This window comes from Carassius gibelio, chromosome A6 (genome assembly GCF_023724105.1).
Source record: "Carassius gibelio isolate Cgi1373 ecotype wild population from Czech Republic chromosome A6, carGib1.2-hapl.c, whole genome shotgun sequence".
In the NCBI taxonomy this organism is placed as follows: domain Eukaryota; kingdom Metazoa; phylum Chordata; class Actinopteri; order Cypriniformes; family Cyprinidae; genus Carassius; species Carassius gibelio.
In genome coordinates, this window is record NC_068376.1 from 27736877 (window position 1) to 27754539 (window position 17663).

General features: G+C 36.6%; 1 protein-coding gene across 6 annotated transcripts in view; it reads right to left on the reverse strand.

Moving 5' to 3' along the window:
• LOC128015953 (protein MTSS 2-like) overlaps positions 1-17663 on the reverse strand; it is a 53173-nt gene that overhangs the window by 29007 nt on the left and 6503 nt on the right. For all 6 annotated transcript variants that reach the window (XM_052600225.1, XM_052600221.1, XM_052600224.1 and 3 more), the window contains exons 2-3: positions 11050-11111; positions 5063-5136 (exon numbers count right to left, since the gene is read on the reverse strand). In XM_052600225.1, coding sequence (XP_052456185.1) covers positions 5063-5136; positions 11050-11111 — 136 coding nt within the window. The remainder of the gene's footprint in view (positions 1-5062; positions 5137-11049; positions 11112-17663) is intronic.

Consider the following 17663-nt stretch of genomic DNA (forward strand, 5'->3'; position numbering starts at 1 on the left):
GAAGGATCATGTGACACTGAAGACTGGAATGATGATGCTGAAAATAAATGAATAGGGAGAATAAATCCTAAGGATGTACATAGTGTTGGATTTCACACTCAAGTGTCATACTGTACTTCAACAAACTGTAAATGTTATTTGAATTCTTAAAACTCCAGAGGCAGTTTCACTTCAGATTAAACACTGGGTGTGCCAACCAATTATGTAATGTCTACCACTGTGGTAACTAGTCATGAGTTCCCTAAGAGACTAGAGAAAAACGTTTTTGTTCTTTTAAAAACCATCTGCTTCAAAAACGGCCCTAAGGGAACTCATCCACTGCATGTCACCAACCTTATGATTCACAAGGCAAGTTTTTGCAGGTCTTTTCAACAGAGAACGTACCATCACACACAGGGACTAAATAAATACGGTAGCATGGAAAATCACTGCTAAAGGTGAAGTCCATTATTCGTCCACGTCAGTGTGATTTATCAGTGAGAGTGAATCACAGGAAAGAACCATGTATGAAACACAAATTTAAATACTATACTTAAAGAGATAGCTCACTCAAACATAAATCCTTTACTGAAAAAATCCTTAAATCATTTACTGAATTGACTTTTCAGCTGATGGTTCGCAAAACCAGTCTGAATGATTTTACACAATTCACTGAATACACTATCCAGTCAAAATTGTGGAAAGCTCACTGCGGGGTTATCAGTAAAATTACTGAAGTCTTTTTTTTTTTTACACTGACTACCGGGTCAGTAAGATTTTTTTGAAAGAAGGCGGTTTTTACTGTATAAAACAATACAGTAATATTGTGAAACATCATTTCTGTTTAAATATATTATCAAATGTAATTCACTGCTGTTCCAGAGAAGCAAGCAAGCAAGCAATACAGGTTTGAATTGTCAATTTTCAGTTTTGGATGAACTCTCTCTTTAAAGGGCTCAGAAGAAAAGCTGGGAAGCCCTGCTTTAGACTTTTTGAGGTTTAGGACTTAATCTATATGGAACTAGTTTATAAAGAGTAAATAGGTCAGCAAGAAGTGAGAGGCTGTTATAATAATGCTGTATGGCATACATACATACATAGTCTCTACGTGGATGGGGCATTAGGACTTGCTCACCGTACACTCAGTCACTCTCAGCTGGGGCAGTGAGGGTCAGCTTTCTCAGTGGGTTAAATTCCCCACAAACAAATACAAAGCCTTCCTAGTGCACTTTGACCCTTCCTGTATCTAGAATGTTTGCAGTGGGGTCTTACGTTTGAGGGTCAGTAGGGGATCTAAACGCGCACACATATTTACAGACAACTGGGGCTGGTGAGGCCCCTTTGTGTAAGTGTGGCAGCTGTGAACCAGGCGCTGTCCCAAACAGGTGTGGGACCAAAACAGCACAGTGACGGTGCAATGGTGCTTTTGGTGACTCCAACTATACCTCCATATATTCATCAGTTCATCTGTTCTTCCCATTTCATCTTAATACAGCTGTCCATGGGTCTTTACACACATGGTATTCAAGAAGAGCAACTACCAAGATATTTGATTATTTCATCAGTAAGAACAAGAGCTAATGTTTAGTGCAAGAAATTGAAGAATTTACCTTGGAAGTGAACACTAGAATGTCCTGCTTTGAGATTTCTGTTCTATTCGCTAGGGCACAAGCTTGTGAGCAGCACATTTAGGCCACCAGCTGTCCTCTGAGGAGCTGCCTTAAATGTGCGGTCCAAGAAAAAGGATGGACGGAGAGAAAAACAAGGAAGTAGGGCGATTTCTTCCCTCATCTGTTATTGGTGAAAGGAATGAGGGTGGAAAAATGGAGGCGAAAATGCAAATCACAAACTGATGAAGAGCATACAAGGCAGTTTGGACCATAACCTCCAGTAAAACGCAACAGTGAACACAAAGAAATGCATCAATCAATGCAATCGGTGAATGAATGAGTGTTGGACAGATGAATGGATGGATTACAAAGATGGAGGATGGGGTAGTTATCTCATCCTGTCTTTAGCTGCTACATGGATTGTGCTTTGGGTTGAAAAAAAAGTGGAGAGACAAGGCTACGTTGGAGATCTGGTCTGGTCTGGTCTTCATCATTCATTAACATCATTGATCTTAGACTTGGATTGATTATGTCCAGTCACCTGTCATTACATTTCAAAATAAAGATCAATATGGTGACCAGGATATTGCACTAAAATATTTGCCCTCAGAATGCTGTGTATTGGTCCATATACACCTAATCCTAAATATCCAAAAACACGTACATACATAATATATGTATTAATAAATGTTAGGACATGTCTAACTGCCAAATAACTTTTCACAAGCAGCACATTACTGTAATTAAATCAAATTTGAATTACATTAAATAATTGTAGTTAGCATAAATTATACCCATCAGCATGTAGCTATAATTTAATTGTAAATGTAAATGAGTTCGTTAATTTACCACTGTAATTAAATGTGCTTTAATTGCATTTGAAATAAATATGCATTTAAATGAATTGCCTAGAAAAGTAGTTAACTTTTTTAACAGCAATTTTATCAAATGAAAGAAACCCAAAGCAGATGGTTTGGTTTTACAAAGCTGTCTTAGCTGCGATCAATAAGTCGATTGATCAGGTTTGGGGGATGTGGACGGATCAGCAGCTGATAGGACCGTCAACATAATCAATACTGAGACTCAAGTCAGGGGTCCTAGTGGAAATCAGATAACAGAGAGCAAGTAAGCATGTCAAACATGGAGACAGATCTATAATATAGGGCAGAAAAAAATTATTATCAGTTCAATTATTTCGAAGACTGCTTGTTTTTAAGCTACATTAAATATATTTGAAGTTACTGTTAACAAATTAGCATCAATGATCTTAAATTCTCACATCAGGGATAGACCATTCCTTTATTTTCTGCGAAAAAAAAAAAACCTCAACACAGTCAAGACCACCAAACAAAGTCCTTTCATGCAACCATTTCCATCAGAAGGCATGACACAGCAGGTCTGAATCATGACAGCTCTCTTGTGTTAAGGTTCAGCAGCACCACTGGCAGCTAAATCTTTAAACGCTCTTTCACTCCCTTTTTCTGGCATGTCAAGACCTCTTTTGTGTTTTGGGTAAATGAATTTCTCTTAGGCTATGAAAATATTTGCGTGTACAAATTGGGACGAAACGCAGAATAAGTTAATTCTACAGCTCTGTTCTAAAACCTAGTGAGCGGATATGCTGTCTACAGCCTACATAAATACCTTTCACATGACGTCATTGTTGTGGACTTCCTCACAAGATTCCAAGGTGGAAGTCTGACATCAATTGCTGTTCTACTGCATTTGTCCAAGTTGAAAACTGGAATTGGAAATTGGAATTGGAAATGCCATTTATTTATTTTTTCATAACGTCATTTAATGCAACTCACAACTGAACTAAGATATAACATTGTTTTGCTATTAGCCTATTCAGCTGTGGACTAGGACATTAGAAACAGATCCGGTTTCAGCTGCAAACAAAACAACTCACAAATGATTTACTATGGATGCAGTCTTTCTATGTCTAATTAGATCCAAGGCAAAAGAAGTATATCAACATAAGTATACAAGTCTAAAATGAAGCTTAAATAAAGAGGCTAAGATGGAAAAAGGGAAGTACACTTCCAATATTTATGCTACATCAATTAAATTCATTAAGTAGAATAAAAACAAAACAAAAAAACAACTCAAGACAGATTCAAAATGGCACATTGGCAGCAGTGTGCATGTTTATGTTATGCTAATCTCATTCAGAGTTCAGTGACATACGATCAAGGTAAAATTCTTAAACTATCAGCAAGATAAACAGTCAGGGGTAAATCACAGCGGCAGCACAAAGAACGCGGAGCGCAGACACACAGCAAAAAGACTTTAGAAAAGAACAGGTCACCTTAACAAGGAGTGGAACCATGTAACCCAGTACGGGCCATTATGAGATGGTCATGCCTTCCTCCAATTGTCTGAGCAGAGAACAATACATTGATGACCTTCTTTTGGCTCTGTGTGAATTTGGGTTAAACATTCGTTGCCTTGGGTGACAGGATTTTACAATGCTTATTTCAGGACATTAACCCTAAAGGTGAGACCTCATAGTGCAAACAAATAAATTACAAGTATAAACAAGTATACAAGTATAAATAGTATAAACAAGAAGATAATACACTACATATACAGCATAACAGGATAACCTGCATTTCTAGTTTTCCGTTTTGATTGCAAGAACGATAAGGAAAAGCTGATCTTGAAAGTGAAACACGGTTCCCTTAATCTCGCTCAAGAAGAATAAACAAAATAATACTACAAATGAGTTTGAAATTATAATATAGAAAGTGAAACTGCTTTAATCAAAATTCACATCTGGATGTATGATATGAACTTTTAATGTGTCTCATCAAACAAAATGTAAACATGTTTGTTTTCAACCAGAATTCCCAAACAAACCCCTATCTGCCATTGGTCACTTAAAAAGATAGCCCCGCCCCCAAAGGCATGCCATTGGTCCAGCCAACATTGCTGTGTTGGGTTGGCCGGAATGCTCTAACAAACAAAGCAATGTTTTGCTAACACTACATGGTTTACACTTTTCTGAGGGAGTCTTTCTAGAAATGCTTTACTGCACTTTAAACTGGCAGAAAGTGTTTTAACTCTGACAATTTTACACACACATCATCTTAAATATATTAGCTCAGGCAATACTTTTGAATCAATTTTTTTTTTTTTTTGCAGTATGCACTGTCAAATTCCAAAGCTTTCATGTGAATGTATTTCTCGATTTCATGTGAAGAAGTATCACCAGGAGAACTATCATTAGGAAGCTATAAAACACGCCGTCTTCACGCTTTTGTGTCATACGGCCCACATCTGCCTTCAAAAAGGAAAAGACATTTAGACAAGTCTTGAGGTGTTCCTAGTTAATGCTTCACATTTCTGATGAATAACCTTTCCTGTGAAATATGACTAGCCTGCTTTCCTCATTATCATCACGGGAGAGACAGACTGTTTGAGCGGTGAGACAGCAGAGAGAGAGACAAAGAAGGTAGATCTCATCTTACCTCGTGTTCCAGTTGCAATGTCTGCCACTTTCTGGAAAGCATCCAGGAATGAGCTAGTGACGATGATTGTTGTCCTGAACGACAGAAAGAGAAAGAGTTTATCTATAAGAAAAACCTACAAGCAAAGTGGTTTTGACTGGGTTCTTGCTAACAGTCGGTATATCACGACAAATATTTCCACTGACAGATTTTTGGAGCTTGCACCAGGTAGAGACGAATGAGCCAATTTTAACAGCACAGCAGTCCACAGTGCACAGTATCAGGATGTTTAAAATCAGCTGCAATTTTTTATTTTAGCAGTAATGAAATGGATAAATTACTGTCCAATTTTATTTCCAATGCCAATCCATTTGTATGAAAACTATGTTTGTAGCACTAAAACTGCATATACACGCTTGAAACTATCTATCTATCTATATATATTTATTTTATTTATACATCATTTTTAATCTATATCTGTATATATCTATATATATCTATATCTATATAGAAAGTATATTTGAGACAAAATATTATTTAAATGAATATGTATATATACTGTCACTACATCACTAGATAGTATTTAAATAACAGAAGTTTTTTAAATATTAATAGCAAAAATTACACAAGTTGCCACTGGGGTGTTATGAAAAAAATTAAACCTTAAAAAAAAAAAATAATAATTTGAAAGAGGCATTGAATTTTATAAATTGCACGCACTTAAATTGATGTAAAAAAAAAAAAAAAAAAAAAAAAACGAGAGAGAATGGTCTTGTTTAAAATTCCTAATCCAACTTGATTTGACATTCAACCAATGCACTTTAATTCCATTTTATATCTGAAAGCTTACATATACACTTGATCATTTGATTAGACATCTATAGCCTTCTCCCAGGTCAGACTATGGAAAACGGTCAAAGAAAAGAGCTCTGCTTGTTCAGCGGCTGGGACACGAGCACATACTGACAGGGTCAATGGTGCCATTGTAGGAATCCATTCAGAGCCTTCATTCTGAAGAGAGATCTCAGCTTATCAGAGAGAGCTCTGTGGTATCATCAGGTGATACAAACTACAAAGTACAGCCTTTCAGCAAATCTCCCACCTCCCCAGAGCGGCCCCCCAAGTCCTGCGAAAGCTTTTGTGCTTGATAGGTAGCCTCACAACAGTCATCTCTTTAAGAGCTACTCTGGCTCTAGGAACAGAGGTTGAAGTTAATGGTAGGGATACCCTGGAAAAACAAGTTACTTGGTTACTTTCTGTTTAAAGAGTATTATTAAACTGATGGTTCTGAATTCGGAATAAATTCAATCATTACAAAAAGACCAAACATTCTTAAGATATTTTAGTACCGGTATATCACTTTTTTTTTTTTTTTTTACTTTAAGCCCCAAGAAATGATAAGAATTATTTTGAATCCAGAAACTGTAACCCAGTTCATCTTAATAGGTGCATCAAAGGCATTGTATGCATGAATTCTTTTTAAAGTAACAAAACATGTTCGCCATTGACCTGCCTGTCTCATAAATGTAAAAAATTATTTTTTCATATGAAGTCAGTATGACTACACCTTAAATGCTGTAATTGTTGATAAGCTAGACATATGGTGAGATATACAGCAAAGGGTAAACATTACCCAACACTGTGTTTACAAAAACACTAGCAATGCCCAAAGTCATGAGGAACTTTTAAAAAGCAGACCATGATCAGCTCTTGGCAGACCAGACGGCGGAGCTGGCAGCGGTAATTGTGTGTGTGAGTGGAGTGTGTTTGATGTTTATCTGTAGGAATGGAGTGGACCTTTGGGAAGGTCATTAGCCTGTTTACTCTCCAAGGACAGAACAGAGAGGTCAGGCAGAGGGGATGCACTGTGAAAATGGAACCAACAGCTAACCTAAATGATCTTCTCTTCCTATTAGGGATGTCAAATTTCGATTATTTCCATGATCGATCGTCGTTTAAATTAACGATCAATTAATCGATTAATCGTTAACCATAATACTGCAAAATGCGTCTATTGTAGGCACGCAGTCAGCGGTATGACAGGATGTGCAAAAGCCACACACACACACACACAAAACGCTTTCTCACTTGAATTAAAGAGGTTTTAGTCTGAATAAAATGCTAGTAGCAGGATTATAAAATGAATAGATGCGATTATGATCATTTGATAAAATGAAGAGAGCGCGCCATACTTTTGAGGTCATTTTACTTTGTTGACAGTTTCCAATCCCGCACGGAGAACGCTGAACGCGCCTCTTGAAATGGTTTTGTGGTGCTCGTTGTTGTATTTTAAAGCACAATTGCAATGTTTTCAACTGACATTATTGTATAAAATTATCCGAAATGTGTAGCGCGTGTGACTGCGCTGCACATTAAGTGAACTACATCGGCGCTGCTGCACCAAAACACAGTTGCTCACATTAATTTGATCCTGCTGGATTCTGTCCTAGAAAATGTCAGATTTTTAAAAATCCGGCATACAGCGCATTAGATCGTGACAGTGCATGCGTGCAGACGAGGATGAGCGAGCGCGGCTTAGGCTAGATTTATTTGGAGGTTATTGCTCATGTCTCATTCGGCACAAATCGAAATGTTTCCATATTCGCAATGTATTTGAATGTTAAACTATTATTTTATAATGTAAACTAGGCTTGTACTTAACACGCATTCGCATATAGACGGAAAAGATGATCCTCTTCATATGAGCAAAAACGTCCTTGGCATCATATTTTGATAATGAACAGACTGCGATGTAAGTTTGAATCGCTAGAATATACGTGTGCAGCAGGCTCCGGGGCGATCGAAACAGCTGAGACATTTAAAAAAATATATATTTTCCGCAAAAGAGTTTACTTTCATTTGTGCACACTCACAATAAAAACAGAAGATTTGTGCTCTTGTAAAATAAAGCAAACAAACAGAATGCGTTGTCATCCTTTTTTTTTTTTTTTTTTTGTGAACTTATGGAGCGCCCACACTTCTGTTTTAAATCCGTTAATCTTAATTAGCCTATTTAAGTCGGATATATTTCGCATAGCCTATTTAAAAAAAAACAAAAAAACAAAAAAAAAAACATGAAAACAAATTGTTATTTTTATGTTGGGCCTATTACTTAGTAGGCTATAAATTTTCCTTAAAGCATCCCATTTTGTCCCAGGGCTTAGAACCTGTGCCCTAGTCAGGTCCATGCAGAAACTTGTGAACGATGCTCGGCGTCACCGTTTAGTGACAGCAGTGAATGCTCCAGGAAAGTGTCGGTAACAGCGCCTATTAATCGCTGTTTTGAATCCAGCAATTATTTATTTAGAAATGATAAGATCTGATTATGACAAGTGTGGTATAAAAGCTTTGTTTATTAGAGGAATAATAGGTTAACTGGAAAATGTTAGATCGCGACCATGCTTTTGGACCCCATAGTCTTCATTTACGCGGCTTTGTTCTGGTTTGCCGGTTGGTCACGAATTTCCACAAATTCAGTATATTTAGGCATTGTTTCTTTTCCTAAATCTTCATAGTCTAACCCTCTAATTTCCCAGGTTTATTTTATTATCTTTCGCTTTTAATAACTGTTTTCGCATCTCTTACTGTGGTAAACATGGGAAGGGAAATTAAAGATTTCATGAATTAAGAATTCGTTGGATTTATTAATTTGTTCCCTTATTTCACTTAAATCATGGGTTATTTAGGGAACAAAATTAATGAAACATGGACAATTGCCACATTAATAATTCGTAGGAATGAATTAACAAGTTGTAGGAATGAATAGACTACATGTCCTGTCACTGTGTCCCGCAGCCCTGCAAAGCGCACGATATAAAACAGTTATCTGATGAAATGATTAGTAACTACATTTCTATTGCATTAAATGTTGAAGAACTTTTATGTTGTTTCTATTTTAATGTACTTTAAAGTTTAAATCACATTAAAAGCTTAATTTGTACATTGTGAATGAATGATGATGCTTTTATATATCGTCACCGTCACTCACAGCCGCTCGCACGTGTTGAGTGCGCATGAGCCGCACGCAGCCCAACATTGAATCGGTTAACCGACCATCGATAGCCTTAATCGATTGCATCTCTTATCGACAATTAATCGATCATCGATTAATCGTTGACATCCCTACTTCCTATGATAAGTCTTTCTGTATTACGTTGATTTACCATTGGTCTGTGATGATTACGCATTCTTCGATTCCGCCTTCTTTGATATGGAAATGGATATTCGCTACAAGCATATCACTGCAAAGTATTTTGAACTTCTTTTTATCCCTAAGCACAAAATGAGAAACAACTTTGCCTTGAGTACAGTGGCATGCAAAAGTTTGGGAACACCTTGCAGAATCTGTGAAAATGTGTTTTTTGTTTTGTTTATTTCTTTACTACTGGCCCAGTACACAGGAACGTGGTTAATTTTAAAACCACAGCTGATTGGCCAACATGGATTTACAGTTGACAGTGCTTCTTGGCCTGCGTTTGCGATCTCATGTGAACATGTGGAATATATGCACCATCAAAATAAAAGTTTTGGCATCTGCCAAATAGAAAAACTTATCAGGCAATGCCGATAAAAGAATTAAAAAAATTGCAAATGTTGACCTATATATTGGTCAACCACTTATCTTGTTCAAATTATTATTATTATTATTATTATTATTTATTTTTATTTTTTAAGTATAAAGGCTTGCAAATGCCACATTCTGTTGAATTAAAGGCTGCATTTACACTGCAAGTCTTAAAAGGAACACTCCACTTTTTTTGAAAATAGAGTCATTTTCCAACTCCTTTAGAGTTAAAGTTTTACCATTTTCAAATCCATTAAGCCGATCTCCGGGTCCAGCGATATCACTTTTAGCTTAGCTAAGCACAGATCATTGAATCTGATAAGACCATTAGGATCTCACTCAAAAATGAAGGTAAAATTCATTAGTGAAACAAAGTAGCGCCAAGATGATAGTTATTGTAATGAATTCAAATGAATTAACAAGAAAGAGAGAGAGCGAGAGATAGAAAGAAAGAACAAAACCTGTTATCACCTCATTGCTGAGAAATTTAATGTAGCTTTTAGCTGTTGTATTTCTAAAATTGATGGGGCAGGGACTGAAAACCAACTCCTGAATAAAGTTTCCATATCAATAGATCTTTATGGGCAAATGTGTCGCCCTCGCATTGGGAGTTCTGGAGGGAATCAGATGTGTGTTTAGGCGTAGGTCAGTGTGGCGAGTGGGGCGGGGCCGAGAGACATGGGAACGAGAAGTGAGGCCAGGTGTAGTGATTGGAGATGAGCTACACCTGCGACCCACCACCAGTCTTGAGTCCCACGTAGGAGATGGAAGGATATAAAACTGGAGCGACGACCGTGAAGGATGAGAGAGGACCAGGCCTGGGATTTTAGTTTATGTTTTGCTTTTTATTTGCGTGCATCAGTCGTCCGTGAAGGGCTGATGCGCTGTTTTGTTTGTTTTGTGATTATTAAAGTTTCATTTTGATTGTGCGCCGGTTCCCGCCTCCTTCTTCCCGATGAATATGGAGATTATATTATTACAGTCAGATGTCCAGATATCGGATATGTATCTGATTTAAAACCACGTTTGGAAGTGGCTCAAATCCGGATTTTTGTGTTTACACTTGTGCAACTAATGACCATCTGTGTGAGATGAGTGTAAATGCAGTCTAAGACAGAACAACTCGTTGAATAAACTATACCATCTTATTTTAATTTGTGTCCATCTAAATTTGGCGCCTTTAGTAATTGTCTACATTTAAATTTTCCTACTTATTATTTCTTTATTATGAAGTGCCTTTCTTTCGTCATCACGGTCTCTTCACTGCATTCTTGCATCCTTTAAAAGACATTTCCCAAATGTTTCTTTATTAGCTCTCCTCTTACACTGGATGACAAATCATTCTAGAATGATGTAATAATCAAGCACTTCCTGCTTTCGAAACAAGATTATCATAATTACTCCCTATTCAGGGAAGCATGTAACGCAGGAGGCCTGCTCTTACCTTAACTGAGATTGCAGCTTAGCCCCTTTGGTGACAAAGTCCTCCCAGGCAGGATAACTCGCCTACAGAACAAACAATGAGAGAAGAAGAGAGGGTTAGTCAGGGCAAACCAGAGTAAATCATTATACTAGATTAATTACATAGCTAACAATTAAAAGAGATACAGAATGGATTGTTCATCTGAATGTCATGTAAACAAGGTACAACATTTCTAAACATTTAATCACAGTCACACAACAAGTTACCATTTCACTGAATCACAGAATGTCTTTTGGTTTTTCTGAGTAGTTTCCATCTCATTAGTGATCACAGTATGATTCAAATTTTTTTTTTTTTTGCTCCAATGCTTTTTTTTTTAAATCCAATCCAAATAAAGCTAATACTATTTGCAATAACAGGTATCAGTAACAGCTGATCCCACTTACAGAAAATCCCATAAAATGCTGACTGGTCTATTTTTACAGACAGGGTCCATATACTTTAGCCCTGTAGCCCTGTAGCCCCCCCCCCCCCCCCCCCAAAAAAAATATAATAAGAAAATTGTAATAATTATTATAAACTGAACCAGTGAAATGTTATCTGCCACATGATGTTTCAATTTTCTTGAAATTAATCCAATAATGAGGCAACTGAATAAGACAGGGTTAAAAAATGTGCAGAATCTAAATTACAGCTGATATTGTTACATGTCAGCCAAAGAATCACTGGTCTGATTAAATTATACATTTCAGTTATATAAATACAGTAACAAAATTATAAAATACAGTTATGTTATATATGCCCCTTCAAATACCTTTAATACTGATAGCTGCTTTCTTGCAATGAAACAAACTAGTTAAAACAAATAAATACATAAATACATTTTAACGCAGTGAAAAATAAACAGTGAAAAATAAACATTATTTTGGGATGGATTTTGTTCTTTAGGGTTAATACATTTCTGAAATAGGAACTACAGTCTGATTTGAATAAAATCTGCATAATTGTTTGCATTTCTCCCCACTACAGATGAAAAATATATCAAGTCTTCCAGTTAATTACTAAAAATACACCTACCTGGAAATGCTTTGTAAGGAGGCTATAAAACGTAATTGCTCTGACATGGTTTACAGTCTACTGACTTGCGGGTGTCAACCAGATCTCTCAGTTATTAAAGCACATGATCAGGGTAATGGCTCTTCCAGAACTAAATTTAAATGTGAGGTTATCATGCAAGACAAAAAGACTAGGCTATAACATTATAAAAGATTTCTTTTCTAATTCTTGAGAGTGCATGTAAGTACTCGATCGGATTGAACCTTGAAACTGAAAGGACTGCGCGTGTGCAATGCCACAGAAACAGTTTAATGACATATGAAGCGTGGAACGGGCGGTTCTTCATTTTGAATAAAGTGTTGTATAAAGTCATGTCCTGACATTATAAAACTCTCCTTTCACTGGAGCAGGACAACATCTGCCCAGTCCTAGTTTTGGATTCCCATGCACAGGAAACCTGTTTTAGGCATGTAGGAGGGGCATTTTTCATCTTTATATCTATTATTTAGTTTTACTTTCAACATTTAAAATATAAATAATCCCTTTTTAACCACTAATTAGTAAGTACATTAATCTTGGGTACATAGGTGATATACTTTCATATTGTTGGCGATAATAATAAGTAAAGATAAATTAAGGCATTTAAAATTGTAGCTAATCCTAAAACACTGCAAACAGTGCGCTAATGCTAACATGCAATACAAACTATTTATAATAATTTAGGTCTTGGTCAATGTCTTACACACTCAAAACATGATCAAAGTACTTTTAGTGTACAGTATGCGAATTGGGGCACAACCTAAACTTTACTAGCTCCTTTCGGTGGCAATAATTACAGCATGTGAGGTTATCACGAAGCATGCATCTCATGGGAAACTAGTGACCATGATTTGTACACACACCTCCAGGGCTTTCCTGGCTCTGTCAGAAACTTAAAAGGACGATCCACCCACAAGAACACTCCTACCAAATCTGTCCTGTGAACCATTTCCTTTTCAAACTGTCAGTTCATTCTCCCGCGTCTCTCAGAAGAGGACCACTCCTGTGACGTAACCCCCCAGAGCTTTGCTTTCAACTGCATGAAAGAAATATATTATCAGTTCCTGTCTTCGATCCTTCTCATCTTCGCCTGTTGCTGTGGTAAAGAGGTGGCGACAAAGAGCGGAGGACGAGGAGGAGGAAAGGCAGAAAACCTGTTAGTCAACTGTATCAAGTGACAAAACAGACACATGAAGCACATATAGTACACCAGGCAGAGGTGGCAATGATGATCAACCACTGAATTTCAAATATAAAAATGGCCAGATCAACATTCTGTCCAACGTTATATAACCAATCCAGGGGTTTTTCTGCATTGATCTTTTTTTTTTTGGCGGCTATGATGTAGAATACGTGCACTCGCGCACTCAAAGTCTTCAAACTACACGAGCGCGGTCTTGCTCTCGCTCTCTCTCTCCCTCGTGCATATTAACCAAAATCATTAGACACGATAGAAAAAGGGCAGAACGCCAAAGTTTCACGTGGAGCATTCAGAGATTTTTTTTTTTCTCCGTGACAGGCTGCTGGCTGTATTAGCTTAAAGCCCTCCAGTTGACATTGATTACTGTATTCTTTCAATTGCTCTAAACAAACATTCTGGGTGACCTTTTTTATTGAATGCTAGACATCAAGTTGTTGTTATTTTCATCTGAAAGAACTTTTTTCAGTAATCTAGGCTCTATGTGTTCAGTAAGCTTGTTTCAGTAAGCTATGTGTTTTCAAGGCTTCAAGGTTTTATTGAATGCTATCTCTATACAAGTGCAAAGTAATGCATTCTTAGTCAGTCTTTTATTTTGTAATTTTAAGAGCAATAAACATACATTTCAATGTTAAGGAAAGTCATGTTTTTTTTTTCATTTAGATATGTAAATCAACATGTATAAATTTTTAGTAGTCAATTAATGGGGAGATAATCAAAATCGAATTGGTCTGAAAAAATTAATCGTTAGATTAATCGATGCATCGAAAAAATAATCTCTAGATTAATCGTTTAAAAAATAATAGTTTATCCCAGTCCTAAATACAAAGAAACAAAAAACAAATAAATGGTGCTTTTCAGGTTTTTTTAGGTACAGAAATTGAATAAAGTGATCAAATGTAAAATAACATTGCATATGTGTGTGAATTTGTCCATCCAAGCACAAGACTTGAAAGAGAACTCAATATTCAGATAAACTCAATATCTTCAGGTCTCACCTGCGCACACGCGCTATCAGCACCCAGGTGAAGAAGGCATAAATGACTGGTCTTATTCGAGTATATGGCCCTCGCATTGAACAAAGTTTACAAAGAGTGACTGGTTTGTCCATTTTTTTTTCTCTCATCACTGATGTAATGTATTGGAAAGCCAGAATGCATATGCATAGATAGATGTTTTACATGTAACAACCCATATTCACGATGCTTTTTCAGATTTAAGTTGAACAGCGTAAAAGTAGGTGTATAATGGTATGGTATTTTTTTTTTTACAGAGAACACTTTATACCCCTCACAGGGTTTCCCATCCATTGATTTATTTGTGGCAACCCGCCGCAGTATCAAAACTGAAAAAAAAAAAAAAAATGGAGCGACATTTAATAGACAGAGCCATAGATCACTGACAAGCTACGCAATATCGCATTCATTATCCCAGATTTATCACCTTTGATAATCAATATTGCGTAGCTTGTTTTTACACAAGCTAGCGATTTAGCGGTAATCACGGAACCGGATTTACTGACTAGGTGCGCATGATCATATGGCTAAGTATATATCACCCAGCCCTAGGGAAACACATATATATACACATACACACACATATTTTGTTCAAAATCAAAACAGCACATTTTTCTATCCCTAATATAAGTAAGGAATAATTAACGATGGGCCATTTCATTATTAGTGACGGAATATAAGTGCCGGAACCCAATGACTTACAATTTCTGAATCACTAAGGACTATGGATTCAAGTTTTCACAAAAATGTCTCAGAAAAGTAAAGTTAGCTCAGAAGAAATTTCAGAGGAGAGAATATTTGCTTTGGAATGTTCTCATCTAAACAATGAAATGCAGACATTTTTAAGTGTTACTTAGTGTCCAATACTATGGCAGGCCACCTTACTCTTTTAACGTATTGTAATCAGCCACTGAAAAACCCAAATGGGTTAACCACTACTGAATATCATAAAGCACTCCGGAGTCATCAAGTCTCTCATTAGCACAAGCTTTGCATGTCTGTAAGAGGCACCTGTGCATGCACATGAGGGTGTGTCTGCTTTAGCTGGCAGAAAGGGTGTATACAGTATGTGTGTGTGTGTGTGTGTGTATTAGACGTACGAGCGTCCGGCCAGTCTTTAACAGGCTGTGTTTCAGAGGTGATTCGGAGGCAGGCCTGTGCACGGAACATGCCTTTTTTACACATGACAGACGGAGGGATTGTGGGATGGTGAAGAGGGGGAAGGGGACGTCCTGAAGCAGGAATGTGCACAGGCAGGCAGCTCCTCAGCTGTAGACTGGCGTCATCCCAAACAGGGAGGACAGAAATCATTACCTTTCTCCAATACATCAAGTGGCCTCAAGTAGCATGGCTGATGTCAAAGAAAAGCATGGAAGCCTTTTAATGATCGGTGTCCATTAGGACTAGATGCTGGACGCTTGAGGGGGAGGGATATGAAACTGCTGCAAATCAGTGGTTGCTATGACGTTATGGTTACTAAATATGGCTTAAGTCATTTCAGATGTTTTCTAAATCTAAAGGGTTTTTCACCTGTTTATCATGTACTGGGGAAAACATGAAGTGACAAATAACACTGCATATCTGAAGCATTTGAAACAAGATCAAGTGAAATTAGTTTACTATCTGCAATATGTCACTATTCAACACAATGCAAGGTTTTGTCCAGTGCATTAACTATGCTTATTTAGGCGACTTGCTATTTACATTAACTGAACTGTAAAAAAATATATAAATGCACACAATTAAAAAAAAAAAAATAAAAAAAAAAAAATAATAATAATAATAATAATAATAATCCAGATTTGGATTATAAAAATACAGATTTGACATGACCGGTTTGTTATTTCACTTATTTAATATTTGGAAAATATACAATTTTATAATTCATATTCTTTAAAATCTTGTTTCCAGATTCAAAGTTGTAGGAATATGCAATAAAATGCTATTTTTGTATAATGTATAATGCTATATCCTCCCTTTCTTATCTGTACTGTGATGAATAATATTCACAAATGCAATGAAAAACTATTTCATGCAGCACTTTCACCTATTTTCATTTCAGATGCCTCTTGTCCTAATGAAGTTATGAACCAATGAAGGCAAATTTCAACATACTTATCAATATACATTAACATACTATTGTATTTACCCTGATACAGTGTGTCAGTATCACGTTAAATACAATCACAGTAAATTAAATCTGTAGACAGTAAGGTAATCGGATGCCAGCGATCTAAAGTACATATTACAAACAGTGCAACAGAAGGGGAAAACTCTCAGGTTACCAGCTGCCCTTCCATTCCCTGTCTAGCTTATTGAAACCTTGTGAACCCTACCAAGACACATCTCTCAACCCGAGTCTGTGTATTATGATAGGAACCAATCTTTCACAGTATTTTTGCAGGTGAGGATGGAATTCTGTGTTACCCTTCTCTCCAAATAAATGGAGGTATCCAATGTTACCTACAAGCACACTGGTCCAGTAAAGATCACATTGTAAAAGGGCAAAGAAATCTTTGCATTGTTCCTTTATTCAAAAGGACAGGTCATCCAAAAACTAAAATTCTTTCTAAATTTAAAAGTTTTTCTATTCTTACTTATTTTAGGTCATTTAAGGTCATTCACTATAAGGAAAATGAGCCATATATTCTATTTTTATGGAATATGATACAAAGTAGGACATATTAAAACCACTGTTACTGCAAAAGTGAATTCAGAGCAAAAATATTTTACTCCTGCATGACAATTAAATCAAAGTTCCATAACCATGACAACCCTAACCATACAAGTATGAAACTACATTAGGATGTATTAATGATAACAGAATTGCCATTTTTGAGTCAACATTTCTGCAGAACACAAACCTGTTCTTTTGAAAGAACAGAGCTGCAACACAGCTAAGAAGCAGAATCACAGACCAGTCTGGATTCAAAGAAGAAAAAATTTCTCAATGTGTGAAAGGAAACATGAATTAATATGCATTCCAGAAAACACTTGATTTAATGCATAAATGCAGGGCTGTGTTATATCAAGATTGTTGATTGTTAATTAATTAAATGGCTCCACAATCTGCTTTTGAAGAAATACTGTAGTATCGTGCTACAGCGCACATTCAGTCTCCAGCAGTTATGGTGCCTCCATCTCAATACACTTATATACACAATACACAAAATGCATGCACATCAAATAACTCAGCAGCAGAGTTACACTCACAGGACACTCAGTCCTGCTTATTTAAGTAATAGCATTAAAGATTTGCACTTTGTATTGTTTGATTCAGAGCTTATGCTTCATTGCAAAGCACACTAAGGAAAGTAGATATCCCA